This window comes from Halichoerus grypus, chromosome X (assembly GCF_964656455.1).
Source record: "Halichoerus grypus chromosome X, mHalGry1.hap1.1, whole genome shotgun sequence".
In the NCBI taxonomy this organism is placed as follows: Eukaryota; Metazoa; Chordata; class Mammalia; order Carnivora; family Phocidae; genus Halichoerus; species Halichoerus grypus.
In genome coordinates, this window is record NC_135727.1 from 36,520,071 (window position 1) to 36,537,994 (window position 17,924).

Here is a 17,924-nt window from a genome sequence, read left to right on the forward strand (position 1 = left end):
ACCCTCCACTCCTGAAACAAAGACTCACTTCTAAACTTATTTTATTTAGGAAGAACTATCCCAGTAAGGTTTCATGAGTATTAGTACTTGCTATTTTATACCTATCCATCAGTTCTAGACACTTAGCCAATGGGGCAGCACATATGGAAACTGGCTTTGGAGTTTCTGCTCAAAACTAATAGTTAGGGAATTTGGCCAAGTCACCATTTAGCCTATGTCTAAAATTCTGAACAACCACCAAGTCCCTGTAGGTACTATTTCCATGTCCAAAAACTGGGAGGCTGTTTTATAAACAATGTAACCTTAGCAACAGTTTTGTGACCAGGAAATATTATAGATTAGAAACTAGTGTACTCTTAGTTAATAAGATTGCTTTTAGTGGCAGAAAGGAAATTAATTTTAACCAAGAACCATTTTAATTCCCTTTGTTCCATCCCAAGGTAGGTATAATTCCACCAGACACCCTGATGTTCAGGTGACTGCATGGGGACTGTCACCTCATTCTTACTGATTAAGATTATAAAAGGTATGAGCAGATAGTATGCAGGTAATATTGGCAGGTAACCATATCATTCCTGAAATCTCACTGGAAGTATATGATTCATTTTAACAAACTGAACAGATAATGGATGCCCCATTCTTTAGAGTTGGCAACTAAAGGGCAAGAATAAAGCAAAATTTGGGGAAGATGAAGAACATGTCTATTAGTGGAATGCATGTTTTCAGAATTGGGTATATGATTATAGTTGGGGGCTGTTAATGGAGACCCTCTGTGACTCAGCCAGCTGTGGAAGGAAGATGAAAGCACTCCTAACAGAGGGAACAGCTTGTCATATCTATCTCTTTAGCTATCCTGCCCTCATAGCCAATAATGACTATCCCTGACATTTCCTTTGAGTTACGGAAAACAAGAGTTATAAGAAGAAAATCAAAGAGCTGCCGGAGGTCCAGATTGGCTTGTCCTTTGATTCTCTGCAGGCTGCCTGTGTTGCCATTAGCAATTCTTAGGACAGAAGCTTTCACAAGCGCAGTAGGAAGAGCAAAGGTTCCCTCTTTACACAGTAGATGTGTTCTTGGGAAGTCAGATGTAACTTGAGGACTGAAAGTCAGTGAGTCACTGAACAGTTGGTTCTGTTGAAAGAATGTTTGATTTTAAGGTCTTATTTAAAAAATTACATATATATATATATATATATACACACACACACATAGATATACACACATATATATATCTAAATTATATAACATATATTCAGATTTTTTTCTTATTGAATGGAATACATATATTCTGGATTGAGCTATTTTGCTCCATACATTTTGGGGTAAAATCTTTAGGTCGGTTCGTAGTCCAACAAAAAGAAATACTGAGATATACTTAGATTGTAAGTTTAACAAACTAGCATTTTCTAAAATTTTCATTTTATGGAATTTTAATATAGTTGGTTTTATAAACTAGATCCTGTATTAAGTGCCCATTTAAAGGAAACCTCTGGGTAAGGAATCATCTTTTGATGATTGTGATACTAAGCACCCACATTTCAGAGTACTGTGTATTTAGATTTTTGCTTATCAGGTGCTCTTAGAAATGGAGACACATGGGTATTCAATGTGGGGAACAGGCTTCAGAGGCCCTTGCATTGCTAGTTATTATCCAGCAGCACTGTCAGTTCTCCTAATTTTGGGAGAAGGGGTTACAGAGAAGATACCAGACCACAGGTAGTTTTTCCTTCTCAAATAGCAAAGAACGGGAAAAAAAGCAAAGGACAAATAAAGGTCTTCTGTCTTATATCCCCTTCCTTGGCCAAGAAAATAATTATGGTCTGGGCTCCTAGCTGGCTTTCAGCTCTGGAGGGGGGTGGAAGCATCAGAAGTGGCAAACACATTTGGATATTTTCAGAGACTTCAACAGAGGCAAAAATCGTGGAGAATACAGAAAATGCACATTCACTCCAGAGGTTATTGACAAGATTAATTACCTCATAACTGCTTTAATAAAATGACTCCGAGCATATTGCAACTATAATTATCCATAAAAATCCTAATGAATTCAATTTCTCCAGAAATCACCCTGCTGCAACTGGTGAGTATAAGAGTAGGGGGAGGAAGCCGTCCAGCTCCTGGGGGGAAAAGCAGGAGGGGAAACATAGGGAGAGGTGGTTGGTGAAGCTAGCAGGTGTCTAATTAGGTCAAGTACTTTCTGGTGAATGGTGTTTATTCTGGCTTTTGCTTTATGATGTTTTGTAATGATCTATGGACCCCATTTTTACATGCCAATGTTTCTGTTGAAAACAAACCCAAACGTCACTCTTTCCCTTTTCTCCCCACCACCCCACCATTTTCTGTGTGTGTGTGTGTGTGCACGCATGTGTGCACATATACACATATTTATATTCATGAATTTGGTTCAAATCCTCTTTGCAAAATGTACACTATAAGAAATTGGGCCAAGTCTCATCCTGGTCAAACTGAAAGGAAAGAAACGTTGCTCAGTGACGCCCTCCACATTTTCTACATCCTGCTACCAACTTGGGTACCAATCCCACCTCTGGGACCCTCATACTGCCTCTGGACTACTTAGAGCCCTTTTCTGATACCCTTCTCCCATGCAAGGACCGACTCATAGCTGGTTTCGCCTCCCTCTTCCTCATGTAAAATGTCCCTATCTTGGGTCCTCTTCCCACAAAATGGTGCTGTCACCCAGCTGTCTTACTGAAAATGTAATGACAAAGAAATGTATTTTAGACTAGAAGTCAGAATGACCCTCTACCACTTAATGGCCATGTAGTTTGGGGGAAAATCACTTAATTTCTCTAAACTTTAGTTTCTTTCTCCGAAAAAAATGGTTCAAAAATGAAATTTGCACGCCTACTTCATAAGTCAGCTATGTGCCAAGGCTATCCGGCTGGTATGTGACAGCAGAGGTATATGGACAGAGGTTCACAGACTCTCAGTCCAGTGCTCTTTCTACCACACATTACTGAATGGTACAAATGGGAATGTGCAATACTCATAAAAAGTATTAATGCCACCGTCCTTGTTTTATTATTGTGTTACCAGTTTGTAACGTGACTTCTTAAGACAATCCTTCTCTTCAGTCAAGACTATCTGTCATTGTCATCACCTCTCCACATGCCATGCCTTGGCTCATTTTTCTTTTTTCTTTTTTTAAAGATTTATTTATTTTAGAGCAAGAGAGAGATCAAGAGAGTGTGCCGCGGGGAGGGGCAGAGGGAAAGAATCTCAAGCAGACTCCCTGTCAAGCATGGAGCCCAATATGGGCTCATTTTATGACCCTGAGATCATGACCTGAGCCAAAATCAATAGTCGGATGCTCAACCGACTGAGCCACCCAGGTGCCCCATTGGCTCATTTTTCTATTTGAAAATTTTAAACTCTTTCACAAAGACTTCTCTCATGGGCGCCTGGGTGGCTCAGTTGGTTGAGCGACTGCCTTCGGCTCAGGTCATGATCCTGGAGTCCCAGGATCGAGTCCCGCATTGGGCTCCCCGCTCAGCGGGGAGTCCGCTTCTCCCTCTGACCCTCCCCCCTCTCATGTGCTCTCTCTCTCTCTCAAATAAATAAATAAAATCTTAAAAAAAAAAAAAAGACTTCCCTCATGATTTCACTCTGTATTGACAGCTTCCTTTTTTGAAGACCCACAAACCCCATCTCTACCAAGAAATATAGCAGTTGTTTATAACTACTTTCAAATTGTTCCCTAGTTACTCATTACATTAATAATAGCCTTCATTTTTTAGACTTCACTGTATTCCAAGACAATAACTTTAATAATCATAGTATTTCCAATACTCCACAGTATTTCCTGACCGAACTTCCTGTTCTATAGCCTGCTGCTCTCTGACATAAACACTTACGCCAGGTACAGTTTTAACTAGTAAATGTTGTCTGCATGTTCCATGCTTACCTAAAGCATAGCATTGTGATTAAGAGTACAGCCCCTAAGATCAGGATCAGGCTACTTGAGTTCAAAAGTGAGCTCCCACTTACTAGCTGTATACCTTGAGTAAGCTACATAATCTCTCTGTGCCTCAGCTTTCTCACTTGTAAATGGGGATAATAATAGTACCTGTCTCACCTACCTCACAGGGTTGTGTGTAAAGATTAAAGAAGTATAGGGGCACCTGGGTGGCTCAGTTGTTAAGCGTCTGCCTTCGGCTCAGGTCATGATCCCAGGGTCCTGGGATCGAGCCCCACATCGGGCTCTCTGCTTAGTGGGAAGCCTGCTTCTCCCTCTCCCACTCCCCCTGCTTGTGTTCCCTCTCTCACTGTGTCTCTCTGTCAAATAAATAAATAAAATCTTTAAAAAAAAAAGATTAAAGGAGTATATATATCAGATATATATATTATAACCTTGGAATGAATATTGGAAGTGTGTGTGTGTATACATATACACACAGCATTTAGAATTGTACAATCACATAGTAAGTGTTCAGTAAATATTAGCTATCATTTCTTGCCTGCTAACTATGTGCTAGGCTGTGACATACATTATATATTTATAATTATATATTATATACATTATATATTTCATATGCACAACAACCCTGTGACACGGTCTCTGTTATCACCCACCATTTCACAGATGAGTGAAAAAAAAACTTAGAAAGGTTAAAACCTTTGTCCTAATCATATAAAACAAATAACAAAACCAAGATTCAAACCCATATTGATCTGGCTTCAAGTCAATATTCTTTCCATTACACACTGCTTATTCAAACTGGTTTTTTGTTTTTTGTTTTTACTGTATATGCTTCGTCTTCCCAATAGGACTATAAACTTCCAAGGGCAAAATCTATGTGTGATAATACTTTTAGATCCCACCCTATCTCCACTGTAATCCTGTTTTTGTTTGCTACAATGTTGGCTTTCAATAAACATTCACTGACTTGGAAGGCACTTTTTGAGTCAAGCCTAGAAACTAAAATCCTTCAGGCACACGGGCATCACTTCTCTTATTGCCAAACTCATAAAAAGGGTTTCCTGCCTAGGACTTATCAGGCTCCCTGATCATTCACTACCAATCCAGCTGGTTTCTTATGCCTCTTTCCTTTTGTACTTTCAGGCTAGATAATCCCTATTTCAAGAGATGAAATGAGCTGACGCTAGGGATTTGAAGGGTCTCGCATGTTCAGGATCAAGTTCTGTTCTATTCATTCAATTATGTCTGCCAATTATGTGCCCGGTAACTTTCTAGGTACCAGAGACATGGACAAGACTGTCCAGACTGAAACTCCAGACTCTATAGTAGTGTTCACTAACATGACAATCACCTCCCTGCAGAAGTATAATACTTCCCTCTCCCTTGAAGTCAGGGCTTGGGCATTTGACTTGTTTGGGTCAGGGTAATGAGACACATGTCACTTCTGGGCAGAAGTTTTAAGACTTACTGCATGCTTGGCTACCTGTTATTTTCCCTCCATAGCAATGAGCAGCAACGTTATAGATGATGGCTATTCCATTAACCTGGGTCCCAGAAAAAGGCTGGCATAGAGAAGAGCCCCAGCCAATTCACAAGGAGTATGAGAAATAAACTTCTGCCAATTCAAGCCATTGTAATTTTTCAGGTTATTTCTTACTGCAGCATAATTTAGCATATCCTGATTGACAGAGTTAAAGGAGAAAAATAAAGAAAACTGCATCCCACTCCCCTTTGCATCCAATGCTATGGATTTACTAATAACTGTCCAATTGACTAATAGGGTTTGGAAGGCTGAATACGTGCACACTTGAGGGGAAACAATGCTCAATATCAATCATAGCTACAACAGTATCCTCAACAAAGTAGGTAGCACCTTCCTTAGAGAGTGTCAATAAAAACAGACACCAGTACAAGAAAACTATATACATATATCTGCATAGATCCAGGAGAGCTAAGCTTGAGTGCTTCTTTCACTAGCAAACTGGTAATCATTTTTTTTATGTTGCAGTATTTCTTTTGGTTGTTTTTCATAAAAGTGGACTTCTAACATTCTCCCTGGGAATCTCTTCACTGTACATTTTCCAGGTAAATATTTGTGGTCTACCTAGGTCATCATGACTCCATAGAGGGCTGTGGCAGCCATGAGATGGAGTCTATAATAGGCATAATTGACCAAAGGCCCTTAGCGTCTGCCCCCCCAAATCTGTCACAGCATTTGTCCCAAGTCACACTCCCTACAGGCTACTCCCAACTAAGTATGGCAGAGAAATTAAGGCAGGCCCATCCCTGGGAGACACAGGACCCCTCTGATGGTTGACTCCCCGAGGCCTCACCAACCCTTCTTTAGACTGCTCGGAAGTCTAGGACACTTCACTGGACTTTCTTTCCCTGTCCCCTTTACTCAGGGTCAGACTTAAGTTGTGATCTGACAGCTCTCCCAGCCTTTTCTGGCCCTCTTCCCATTTTCTCTCACAGGTGTTTCTCCCTAATAAAATCCTTGGACATTAAATATCATATTAGTATCTGTTTCTCAGAGAACCTTGACAACCATATGGGCCAATTTGTTGCCAGCCTTAAGATGTCACACTTGGGGCCTAGACCTGGAAGAAAGAAATCACGTCCACTTATATCATGCATATCTTTCAAATGAATGTCCTCACCGGTATGCAGGCCCCTTGAGAGTAGGGAATGTGAAACAATGTTGAGTCCACAAAGTCTAGCCCAGTGCCTAGTACAGAGTAGGTACTTAATATATTTTTGTCAAATCACCAAGTCAGTGAAATGCTCCCTAGATTAGTGGTTTGTCAATTATACTTCTCAGAATCCTATACTCCTTGACGGGAGTTTAGAGACCATTTAGTCCATGTAGGAACAAACCTATTTTGTACTAGTACCTGGAAATCTCCTGTTTGCTGACTATAAGAAATGTGATGCTACTACTCTTCGACTTATCCTAGGATTTAAGAATATTTTGGTCAAGATATTTTTTCTTATGTCTAATCTCATTCTTTGTCAGTACTCTAAATCACTTGTAGAAGATTGTCAGCATTCTCTTTATAACCTTTTTATGTTTATATATGCTCACTCATGTATTCTTTTATCAAATATTGAGTATATTCTATGAGTCAGGTTCTGTGCTAGGCACTAGAGATACAAGGTAAGACTTAGTCCTTGCATTCCACCTAAGCCTTTAGCTTAGTGAAGTAAGCAAACATTAAATAAATAATCCAATGACTAGATATGTACCCACAATTTGTGATAAGTGTTATGAAGGTAAAAGACAAGGAACTGTGGGAAGATGAAATGGGCTTAACATAATTGAGGTTGAGGGAGGAGTTAGACAAGGTCATTCCATGTAGTGATATTTAATCTTAGATGTTATATTTCAATTAGTTTCCTTGAGAAATAGTCTGTGGTTTAATTGATTCTACTACACACTTTATTTCATTTTATATGCTTCTCTTTCTGCCAGGAAAGCTCTTCTTTCCAGTCTTCACCTGAGGAGAATCAACAGACTCTAGCAATAGATTATATGTAGGGGCAAAGTAAAAGAAAAGAGTCAAGAATGAACCCTAGGTTACTGGCTCGCAGACTGGAAGGATGAAGGTGGTGCCATTCCCTTAGATAGGCAAGTCCATTGGCTCTACCTACACAATGCATAGTGTATCTAACCACTTCTTACTATATCCACTGCTATGGCTTTAATCCAAGCCACCATCGTCTCACCCTTGGACTTTCACAATAGCATTCTGACTGGTCTCCCTGCTTCCACTCTGGCCCCCTACAGTCTATTCTCCTCACAATGGGCCAGAGATCCTTCCAAAATCCAGATCAACTTATGCCTCAAAACCCTACAATGGGGGCGCCTGGGTGGCTCAGTTGGTTAAGCGTCTGCCTTCAGTTCAGGTTGTGATCCTGGGGTCCTGAGATCAAGCCCCGCATCGGGCTCCCTGCTCAGCAAGGAGCGTGCTTCTCCCTCTGCCTCTGCCTGCAGCTCCCCCTGCTTGTGCTCTCTTTCTTGCTATCTCATCTCTTTCTGTCAAATAAATAAATAAAATCTTAAAAAAAAAAAAAACACCCTACAGTGACTTTTTATCATGCTTGGAATGAAAATCAAATTCTTCTTATCATGGCCTACAAGCCCATATATGATCTGGCTCCTGGCTACCTCTCTGATATTTCTCACAACTTTTCTTTTGACTTCTTACTCCAGCCATTATGCTTTTTCTCAAACATACCAAGTATATCCCTATTCAGGGCATTTGCACTTTCTGCTGCATGTGAAATATTCTCCCAGATATCCGCATGGCTTATTCCTTATTTTTGTTCAAGTTTTCCTTAATTAATATCTTCTTCAAGAGACCTTCCTTGATCATCCTATTAAATACAGTATGCTCCCCATCACTTTTTATCTCCTTAGTCCACTTTGCTTCAATATACTTAATGTACCTTTTACATATAAAAAACCCATTGGACTTACTTGTTTTTTTATTATCACTCCCTACCAATAAAATGTAAACCTCAGAAGTCAGAAACCTGCTTACTGTTATATCTCTGATACCTAATATTGTGTTTGATACCTAATATGTAGGAACAAGGGTGGGAGAAGACAATGAGTTTAGTTTGGGATGTGCTGATTTGGAAATGATTTGGGGACATTCAAGCTGGGATGTTCAGTAGGCAGTTGCATAGTAGAGCCTGGAGCTCAGATCAATTTGGAGATAGTAATTTGAGAGCCATGAGCATAAAGATGGTATTTAAAGCCATGAGACTGGATGAGGATGAGGTAGACTAGAAAGGACTGTACAGTGAAAAGAGGAGAGGACCCAGGACTGGGTCATGGCAATCAACAATATTAAAGACCAGTGTGATGGATATCATTCTTCCTTAATCTTTTTCCTTCAGCCTCTCCCAATTCTTCCTTGGCTCTTAAATGTCTATTTCCAGAAGGTTTGTCCTAATTTGGCAGAATGCTGGGTTAAAAAGAGGCAACTACTCCTACATATACAAAATAAAACCCACCCTCAGAGAGTAACATTTTTCTGGATCTTCTAAGGGATGAGCCAAATTTAGGAAGGATCCATCCATTGAAAATACGCCTGAACAATGTTTATTATGGTTTGTGATTTAGAGTTACTTAAAAAAACTATGAAGACACTGTTATTAGGAATTCTATTAATATTAAAACCCAGGCATATGTCACTGTAACTACTAGATCATCCTTGGGTTTCATTTAATCTACTTTCTGTGCTTGTCCCTCCTTCTTTTTAACTACAGCACATTTGAAACAGTTTAGGAGAAGCTGAACCAATTCTCATTCTTCAGTGTCAGGAACCCAAAAGGAGGCAGGTCCTTAGATATAAGCTCTCCAAAATGGATTTTCAACTTTGATAAGCAAAGACATTGTGATCACTGGGCATGCACACTGAGCCTTTGATTTTAGAGAAATGAAAGCATCAATATTTGTCATTTAGCTTGTTGGGCTTAGGTTGGAGAAAAAATGAAAAATCAGGAGACTTCAACTCTGTTGGATGCTTTAAGAAAATGTCCTTTAAATTATTCAGGGTCCATTTGTCTCCATCTAAGAGTGCACAAAGTGTCAGATTAATTTTCAGCAGTTAAGAATTAAGGCTCTTGAGTGACTCTGTGATCAGAGTGGGTAACTGAAATATGCTAAATTGATGATGCCTGGGACATTTCTTTTTTGTGTCAGAGGCACAATAAGCTGTCAGGAATTAAGCAGTATGAGCAGTGGAGTCATACAAGGCTGGATACCAGGCGCTAGTGAGTCGTGCCCTAAAGGAAAAAAGGAAGGGTGGCACCTTGCCATTAAATAATGATTACAGCCTGACCCAGGCAAAGATGTAAAGCAAAAAGGAGCATTTTATTTACTCAGTTTGGAGCTAAGTTGTGGTCTGGAGAGCTCTGCTGCTGAGTGGAGCCTATATGATCTTAAAGAGCAGTAGGCTTGCTAGAGGAACTTTGTGCCTTTATTTTCAACAGCTGTATCCTTATCTATTCAAGAAGCTTCTGATCCCGTTGGGAATACTACACCTCTAGGGGAGGGTTTGGGTCTCCTCTGCAGGGTTAAGAGTCCATTCCAACTCAAAGTGGACTATCCACTGGTATTCTTTGTTGCACCTTCATCAGTCTTTGTCTCTGAGAGTTCTAGATCTCTCTGGCATTGGAATCAGGGTTCTGGAAGAGAGGACGATTGACCCGTTAGATGACAGTAGACATAACTTCTCTTAATATATCCATTTGACAGCTGAGGAAACTAATATCCAAAAAAAGGTGAACAGCTTATTCATGCCATGGTACAGCATTCAGTGGCAGAACAGATATTCAAAGTAATGTCTTCTCTTCCTAAGTGCTCATTATCTAAGAAAATGCTACCTCAAAACAATTTTTTCCATATATGATAAAAAATTAATTAAGCATTCCAGGAGCTAAAATAAGTTTTATGAAAGAGAAAACCATTTCTGCAATGGTTCTTTTGAATTAAGTCCATGAACCAGAATCTCTTATCAAAATGTAAACTTCAAAGCTGAAAACAAGTACTTAATTTTCCAAACTCTAGTATTGTTTCTTGAACCATGACCCAGACAAAATTATTATTCATTTCTTTTATTTTTTAAATTTTTTTAATCAAATTTACACACACACCTATTATAATAAATCAACAAATTCTACAAGGTTGGGCCAAACAACAGTCCCCATTCCTCTTCCCTCATTCTTTTTTTTCCTTCCCACTAGGAAACCACTTTCAAATACTTTCATTGATTCTTTTGATGCATATCTCAATATCTCTAAATTTACAAGCTTGTATTGCTAACTCATGAGTTTTCTGTTTTAGGCATATCTATTAATTTGCATGTTTGGAACGTTAAAATTTGCTACTCTTCCTTTTCTCTGCCTACCACAAACACATCTCCCATTTCTCTGAACTCCCAATATAATTATATTGAGTTTAGATCAGTGTTTACATTACGACAATATAATAACCTTGGACTATTTTCATTTTGCTGCACAACTTCTTATTTTTCTTGGAATTAATAATTGCCTGGGAATTCTAAGTTAAAATTTTTTTTTCTTCAGATTTTTAAAAGCATGGTTCCATTATCTTCTGGCTTCCTGTTTTGCTGTTAAAAAGTCCAAAATCATTCTTGATGTTTTGTCTGTGACTTTCCTTTACCCCATCCCAAAAGCTGTGGAATCTTCTTTTTTCCCCCTAAGAGTCTAAAATTTCATAATAATGTGCCATGCTGTGGGCTCATGTTTATTCATTGTGCTGGACACTAATTGGGCCCTTTAAATATGGAAAATTCACTCTTCACCATGGGAAATTTTTCTTATATTATTTCACAGATGATTTCTTCTTTTCCATTTTCTCTGTTGTCACATCTGTCTCCTTCTGCATTTCCTATTATTTAGATGCTGGGCCTCTTTGATTGGTCCTTGAATTTTCTCAACTTCTCTCTCCTATTTTCCACCTATTGTCTTTTTGCTCTACTTTCTGTGAGATTTTCATACCTTATCACTCACCCTTTCCACTTATTTTTGTTTTTGCTATTATGTTTTAAATTTCCAAGGGTTTTGTGTGTGTGTGAATGCTCTTTTTTTCTTTCTTTTTACATAATCTTCTTCTCATTTCGTAAATTCAATACAAATTTTAGCTCTCTGATGATATTTATGGTAGTGTTTTCTGGGAGGAAGGAATTTTATTCTCCCTGTATGGTTTCTGTTTCCTCCCTGTTGCCTTTAACTACTTTTTTGTTTTGATCTTTATCTTTCAAAGTTAGAGGCTTTCATCAAATCATTGTAATGCTTGGCTCTCTGCTCATATACTGACAGACAGAAGAGCTGACTGGAAATTCTGAGAGTATGAGTGAGATTGTTGAACAAGACCTTCACTGTAAGTAGTATGGACATATGTCCTGGTATCACCAGGACAGTCCCAGGTTATGCCTGCCGCCCCAGCATAATTATTAATGAAGCCTCCTTTTACTCTAAAAAATGTCCTACTTTGTATGATAAAATAATTGGTCATTGTAAACACAAGGTGATCTGCCTGGGCCATTTGTTAGGAAAGTGAATGTTAGTAGATTTTTAGGTTTTCCTCTTTGGCTGGTCAAATTTCCCAAGAAATACTCTCATTTTCCTACCTAGAGGTAAATGTCTGACTGCCAACATTCAAGAAACTGCCAAAATAAAATGTTTTAAAAAATTAAAAACAAGACTTTCACACAAATCTAGGGTCAGGCAGATTCTGAGAACATTTTGAGGAACTGGACATGACTTATAGTCATTTCAGAAGCAATTTTAGAATAAGATTGCCTGATTAGATATTCTGGTTAATGTCCAACAAGACAATACAAAATATAACTTTTGAAGTTACCTTTTCTACTGTACAAAAATTATGTGCACCTCTACTGGATAAAATCTGCAAGTTAACTTATAACTTCCCAGAGTCTGAGTCTTTAATATAAAAATCAAAGTCAAATATAGGTATATTTCCCAAGATAAGTAAATCATCTTTGGGTGGGCTTGTTAAACAGTGCTCCATATCACATCAAAATGACATGCTGCACTCTTTTAACCTTATTTCCAGCTTTTGGAAAATTTTTCCAAATAGACCGAGACAGAGGAAAAGCCTGAGGTTTCAGCATTCAGATTCATTTCACATAATCTCATGTTCTTTATGATATTCAAGCTGTCAGCTGGTCATGGTATCCCACAGCTAGAGACCCTATGTCTTACCATCTCTAGTTTTCTCCTGAGGTAGAGGTGGGGCAGTGACCTAAAAGTGTGGAGTTGAGGGAGCACATCTAGGGACCTATTTCTTAAGCAGCTTTCCATCAATCTTCCTTTAATAGCTTCCCCTTTATGCCCAGTTCAAGAGGCACATGGCGCCTCCAGCTGTGATCTTTTGATGATACTACAGGGTAAACCAGGTTGGCTCTCAACTTCCCCCACTGCCAGGCTAAATAAAATTCATGTTTATTAGATTTGCTAATTCTGTTAACCTTGGGATACCTGGGTGGCTCAGTCGGTTATATCTTTGCCTTCAGCTCAGGTCATGATCCCAGGGTCCTGGGATTGAGTCCCGCATGGGGCTCCTTGCTCAGCGGGGAGCCTGCTTCTCTCTCCGCCTGCTGCTCTCCCTGCTTGTGCTCTTTCTCTCTTCCTTTCTCTCTGGCAAATAAATAAAATCTTTTTAAAAATTCTGTTAACCTTGATCTATTTGCTTTCCAGCTCCCAAAATATTGTTGCCTTCCTTCCATTTCTATTTGTGGGCCTTATGTCTTTAAAACAGAATCATTTTATTACAGTTTAGAGGCATTTCAGGAGGTTTGGTGAACTCTCCAATGTCAGTATCTTTGGATCTTTCTTCCAAAACTGGTAAGATTTCCTAGCAAATATGATTCCAATCTGCCTGCAGAGTAAAGATCTGGCTGCCAACATTCTAAGAGTTGAATAGGGGAAGAAAACAGGAGGTTTCTGATTTCAGTATGCATAGATTCACTTCCCCTCGTCTTAAGTACAACACTCTTACCTTTTTCTGGGTTACACGAGAAGCTTTCACTGGACCCAAGAAACGAGGAAAACAAATGGAGTGAAATTAAATACATGTGTTCAATCCACCAGCATGTTAACTCATGTCTGAGTATTTCTTTCCTTTTTATTAAAATCTACAGGGATAATTATAAATAAGAAATTTAGCTATTCAAGTCATTAACTTAGGACAAAGCCAAATGTGTATTTTGTGCACTGAACCTTTTATTCATTGCCCCACCACAAAATATGAACAACTAGCGCTGTGTTAAGTATACATAAGAAGTATAGAACAGTGCCTAGAACTCAGTGTTAATTATTTGTTACCATTTTCTGAAAACAAATGACAAATTTAATAGGTAAATTTTAGTGAACTGATGAGCTGTATCAGCGGCCACATATCCCATGTGTTAATATAACCATCTATTTACTTTGCTTTTTGCTGTACATTTTAAATTAATTCAATAAACTGTATGGTTCAAGCATCTTAACTTAGTCTGTGAGCCTTTCTGCTCTATGACCTGTAGGGTAGTCTGCTAGTACCATACTTTGAGATGACCATTTCATGAAGGTAATTTACCACTCCAAGAGATTCTGAGGTCAAAGTAAGTTTTAAGTGTTGGATAAGACAGAGTTAAACCGATTTTCTTACTGTAAAATTATTTAGATCTTGTAATAAACTAGTGTAGAGTGTAGCTTTCTAAAAAGGAGATACAGTAGCTCTATTTCTCAAACTTTTTGACAAAATAAATGTTTTTTTCCCCAGGAGAATCTCATGAGGCTAATGTTCCACAGACCATACTTTGGGAAAGACCTCATTAAGAAAATAGGTACTGCCATCTTGGTGCCTTTTCAACATCAATCTCTTGTTCATGTTTCCTTTCACTTCTGCCCCTGAGCAAAATGATTGGATTTACCGACACATTTTAGCAAAGAATATGGTTGAGGCTGTCAAAAGGTTGACTGGTTTGAATAAATGTCCACTTTAAATTGAAAGCCAAATGTAGGGGAAAGAAAATCCATAGAGACAAATGAATGAAGACCTTGGAGACATTCTAAAAGATGACAGGAAAGGGGAAGAATGCCTGGTGAATCAGGTTCAGAAATGAACTACTGAGGCTCCCAAAAGCTCCCCAGAGAGAATAACAGCCAAATGAACTGAGTGCTAACTCTGCACTATTTTCTTTTCAAACATTGATTATTTCATTTTTCTTTCCAACCATCCTGTGAGATTGGTCCTAGTTTTCTCACAATTTTACCAGTGTTATCAATGCACAGAAAACTTAAGTAATTTACACAAGATCACATGGTTAGCAAATTTCAGAGCCTGCATTTGAACTCCAGTTTGGATGCCTCTAGAGGTGGTGCTCTTAAATATCATGTTAAATTCTCTCATTGAGGGGCGCCTGGGTGGCTCAGTTGGTTAAGTATCTGACTCAGTTTCAGCTCAGGTCATGATCTCAGGGTCGTGAGATTGAGCACCACGTCGGGTTCCACACTCAGTGGAGTCTGCTGGAGGTTCTCTCTCTCCCTCTCCCTCAGTCCTCCCCCCCCATACACGCTCTCTCTCTAAAATAAATAAATAAATATTTGAAAAAATTATCTCATTGAATAAGCTGTTGAAGAGTCTATTATGACAATTTCAGCAAAAGGACCACAGTTAACTCTGAGGCTAGTCCAGGGCTGGTCTAACTGGCACACTCCCACATTTAACCACACTGACACTTACTCCCCTGGAGGGAGGCATGGAAATTTATTTAGCTCTGTGGCTGGTTCTGTATATGATTTTGGTGACTTCAAGATATTTTCTACCCAGCTTTTGGACAGCTATCATACTGGAAAAAAGCAGAAAAACTAGACCTAACTAATGTGTTAATTGCAGATAATGGCCCAATAAAGCAATATAAAGTGATGTGTAACATGCAGATGCTGATGCCAAAATACTTGGGTTTGAATCTTGGCTCTGCCATTTATAAGCCATATGATTTTCATAAATTCCTTAATTTTTCTGTGCCTCAGTTTTCTCCTCTATAAAATGGAGATAATAATAATATCTTTCTTATAAGGCTGTTGTGAAGATTAAATGAGTTCATATATGTAAAGCACATAGAACAGGGTCTGGCTCATGATATGTGCTCTATTTGTTCTAGTTATGGTTATTATCCCACTATTAGGACTATTACTATTTCATTATGGGAAGCTTCCTGGAGCTAAAGAAGGGAATCTCAAAAAGTAGAATTTCAGATTTTTTCCTGTTGGATTCTTAATATTGTGTTTGTTTGGCATGACTGACCTTTCTCAGTCAGAAGGTTTGCTCTTCATTTTACAACTTCTTCTCATTAGCTTTTTGCCCTTTAAAGAAGTTTGTGTTATTACTATTTTAAAATACTGCTGAAGTTTTCTAATTAAGCTCTGCAAATCCCCTGAAGTGTTTACAGCACGGACTAAGAACAGACTGCTGACTTCTAAAGGGAACACATCTTTCCATGGAAAATAGAAGACATTCTCCTCTGAAAGTCCCCTCCAGCCTCATAACTTCAATGTATCTCACATCAAATTTGCCTTTCCCTCCAGACTGGCACCCCTTCCTTCCCATCAGCCCCTGGTATACCACACCTGAACACCCCTCTTGTTACAAGCCAGTCCTACTATGGAACAGTGGCTCAGAGGCTTCGGAGTCAGACAGACCTGGATTTGAGTTATTTGCTACTGGTGTGACCTTAGACATATTACTAACTAGAATTTATCTGAGCTTCAAGTTCCTTTTCTATGAAATGAGGATAATAATATCTACCCCCTTATAAGGCATCTGAGGAATAGCTGAGAAAAGGCATGTAAAATCATCAGCCTAGTGCCTGACATGTAATAGTAGCCAACACATACTGAGGTTTGCTATGTGCCAGGCAGTGTTCTAGCACTTTTTACATGTATTTACTCATATAACCCTCATAATTCAATGCCATAATTACCATTATTATCCTTATTTTGCAGACAAGAAGATTCAGGCATGGAAAGGTTAAGTTATTTGCTCAAGGTCACAAAGCAGAACTGGTGTTCAGGTCAAGGCAGGTTAGCTCCAGAAGTCATGCTCTTATCTTAACCACCCTACTCTTTCACCTTCCATGCAGTATACACTCAAAACTCTCACTATTTTCAACAAGTGATGACACTTACTGAATGCTGAATGCTATGTGCCAGAGACTATGCTGAAAGCTTTGCATACACGATGTTAATTAATCCTAAACTTTATGAGGTATGAACGCTTCTCTCCATTCTATAGATAAAGAAACTGAAGCTCAGAGAGGCAAAGACACTTATGTATGTGGCCCGGGTAGGAAGTGACAAAGTTGGATTCCAATCCCAGATCTATATGACTTTAAAAGCCCATGCTTCTAGGCACTTTATTCACCTTCCTGAAAGTTCTTTCCTCATATGATGGGAGGGAAATGCTCCTGTTTTTCAGGTCATTGTGAAGTTGCTATAACCAGATGAGGATTGTCCATAAGCATTGCAAATCATTTTGTTAAATGGAAGAATTCTTTTGTCATGAGATTTCACCTGAGTATAGAAATGTTAAGGTGGCACACTTAGGTCAGGGAGAGTGTCACACTTAATGCCTTCAACTGTGAATATTAATTTTTGGCTCTAAATGGCCACATTGACCCTGGAAGACAGAAATCTGGAAAACAGCCTTAAACACCTTACTCTTATTTGTTTCAGCTGAAAATGTAGTCTTTTCAAAGGCCCTATGGTGTGTGAAATGGACGTGCTATACTGTTAAGTGACCAATAAAAGTGATTACGCCATTCTTCTACTCAAAAGTCCTATAGAATTAAAATCAGTACATTCAGGTTGACATTCGAGAGCCTTCACTTACTTCCCTAACATGAAACCTATATTCCACTCAAAACTTTCTATTCACTGCTACCAAGTACACCTTTTGCCATTCCTGCCTCTGCATCTATGCCTCTTGCTTTCCCCCTCCTCCATGCCCATCCATGCAGTCCTAGCTGAGGATCTACCTCCCAGATGAATTCCAACTCCCAATGACCCCTTTGCTTCTAAATTTACAACTCAGTCCATTTCCTTACGTGCTCATTCAGGGCCAACATACCAAAATGACGATTTAAGTCATGAATTTTTGAGTTTCTTTAATTTTTTCAAGAAAATTTCTGTGTCACCATGATTTTTAAATTGTATAATGATCGAAAATCTTGTCTCCAAATCAGTATCATAAACTCCTCAAGGGCAAGAAACATGTATGTCTTCAATTCTTTTTTTTCAGTGTTCCTAACTTCTACCTCAGTTCTAGGTACATAGGGTTTTTATTAAATAAAATGAATGAAACAGAGTAATGCTATATGCAAACATCTAGAAAGCACAGACCACAGCAATTAATTGTATGGATGAGTATATCACAGAACAACCA

General features: G+C 38.8%; 1 protein-coding gene across 1 annotated transcript in view; it reads right to left on the reverse strand.

Moving 5' to 3' along the window:
• Positions 1-9,805: 9,805 nt before the first annotated feature.
• LOC118528468 (uncharacterized) overlaps positions 9,806-17,924 on the reverse strand; it is a 201,832-nt gene continuing 193,713 nt past the window's right edge. The window contains exon 5 of the mRNA XM_078064000.1: positions 9,806-10,138. Coding sequence (XP_077920126.1) covers positions 10,109-10,138 — 30 coding nt within the window. The 3' untranslated portion in view covers positions 9,806-10,108. The remainder of the gene's footprint in view (positions 10,139-17,924) is intronic.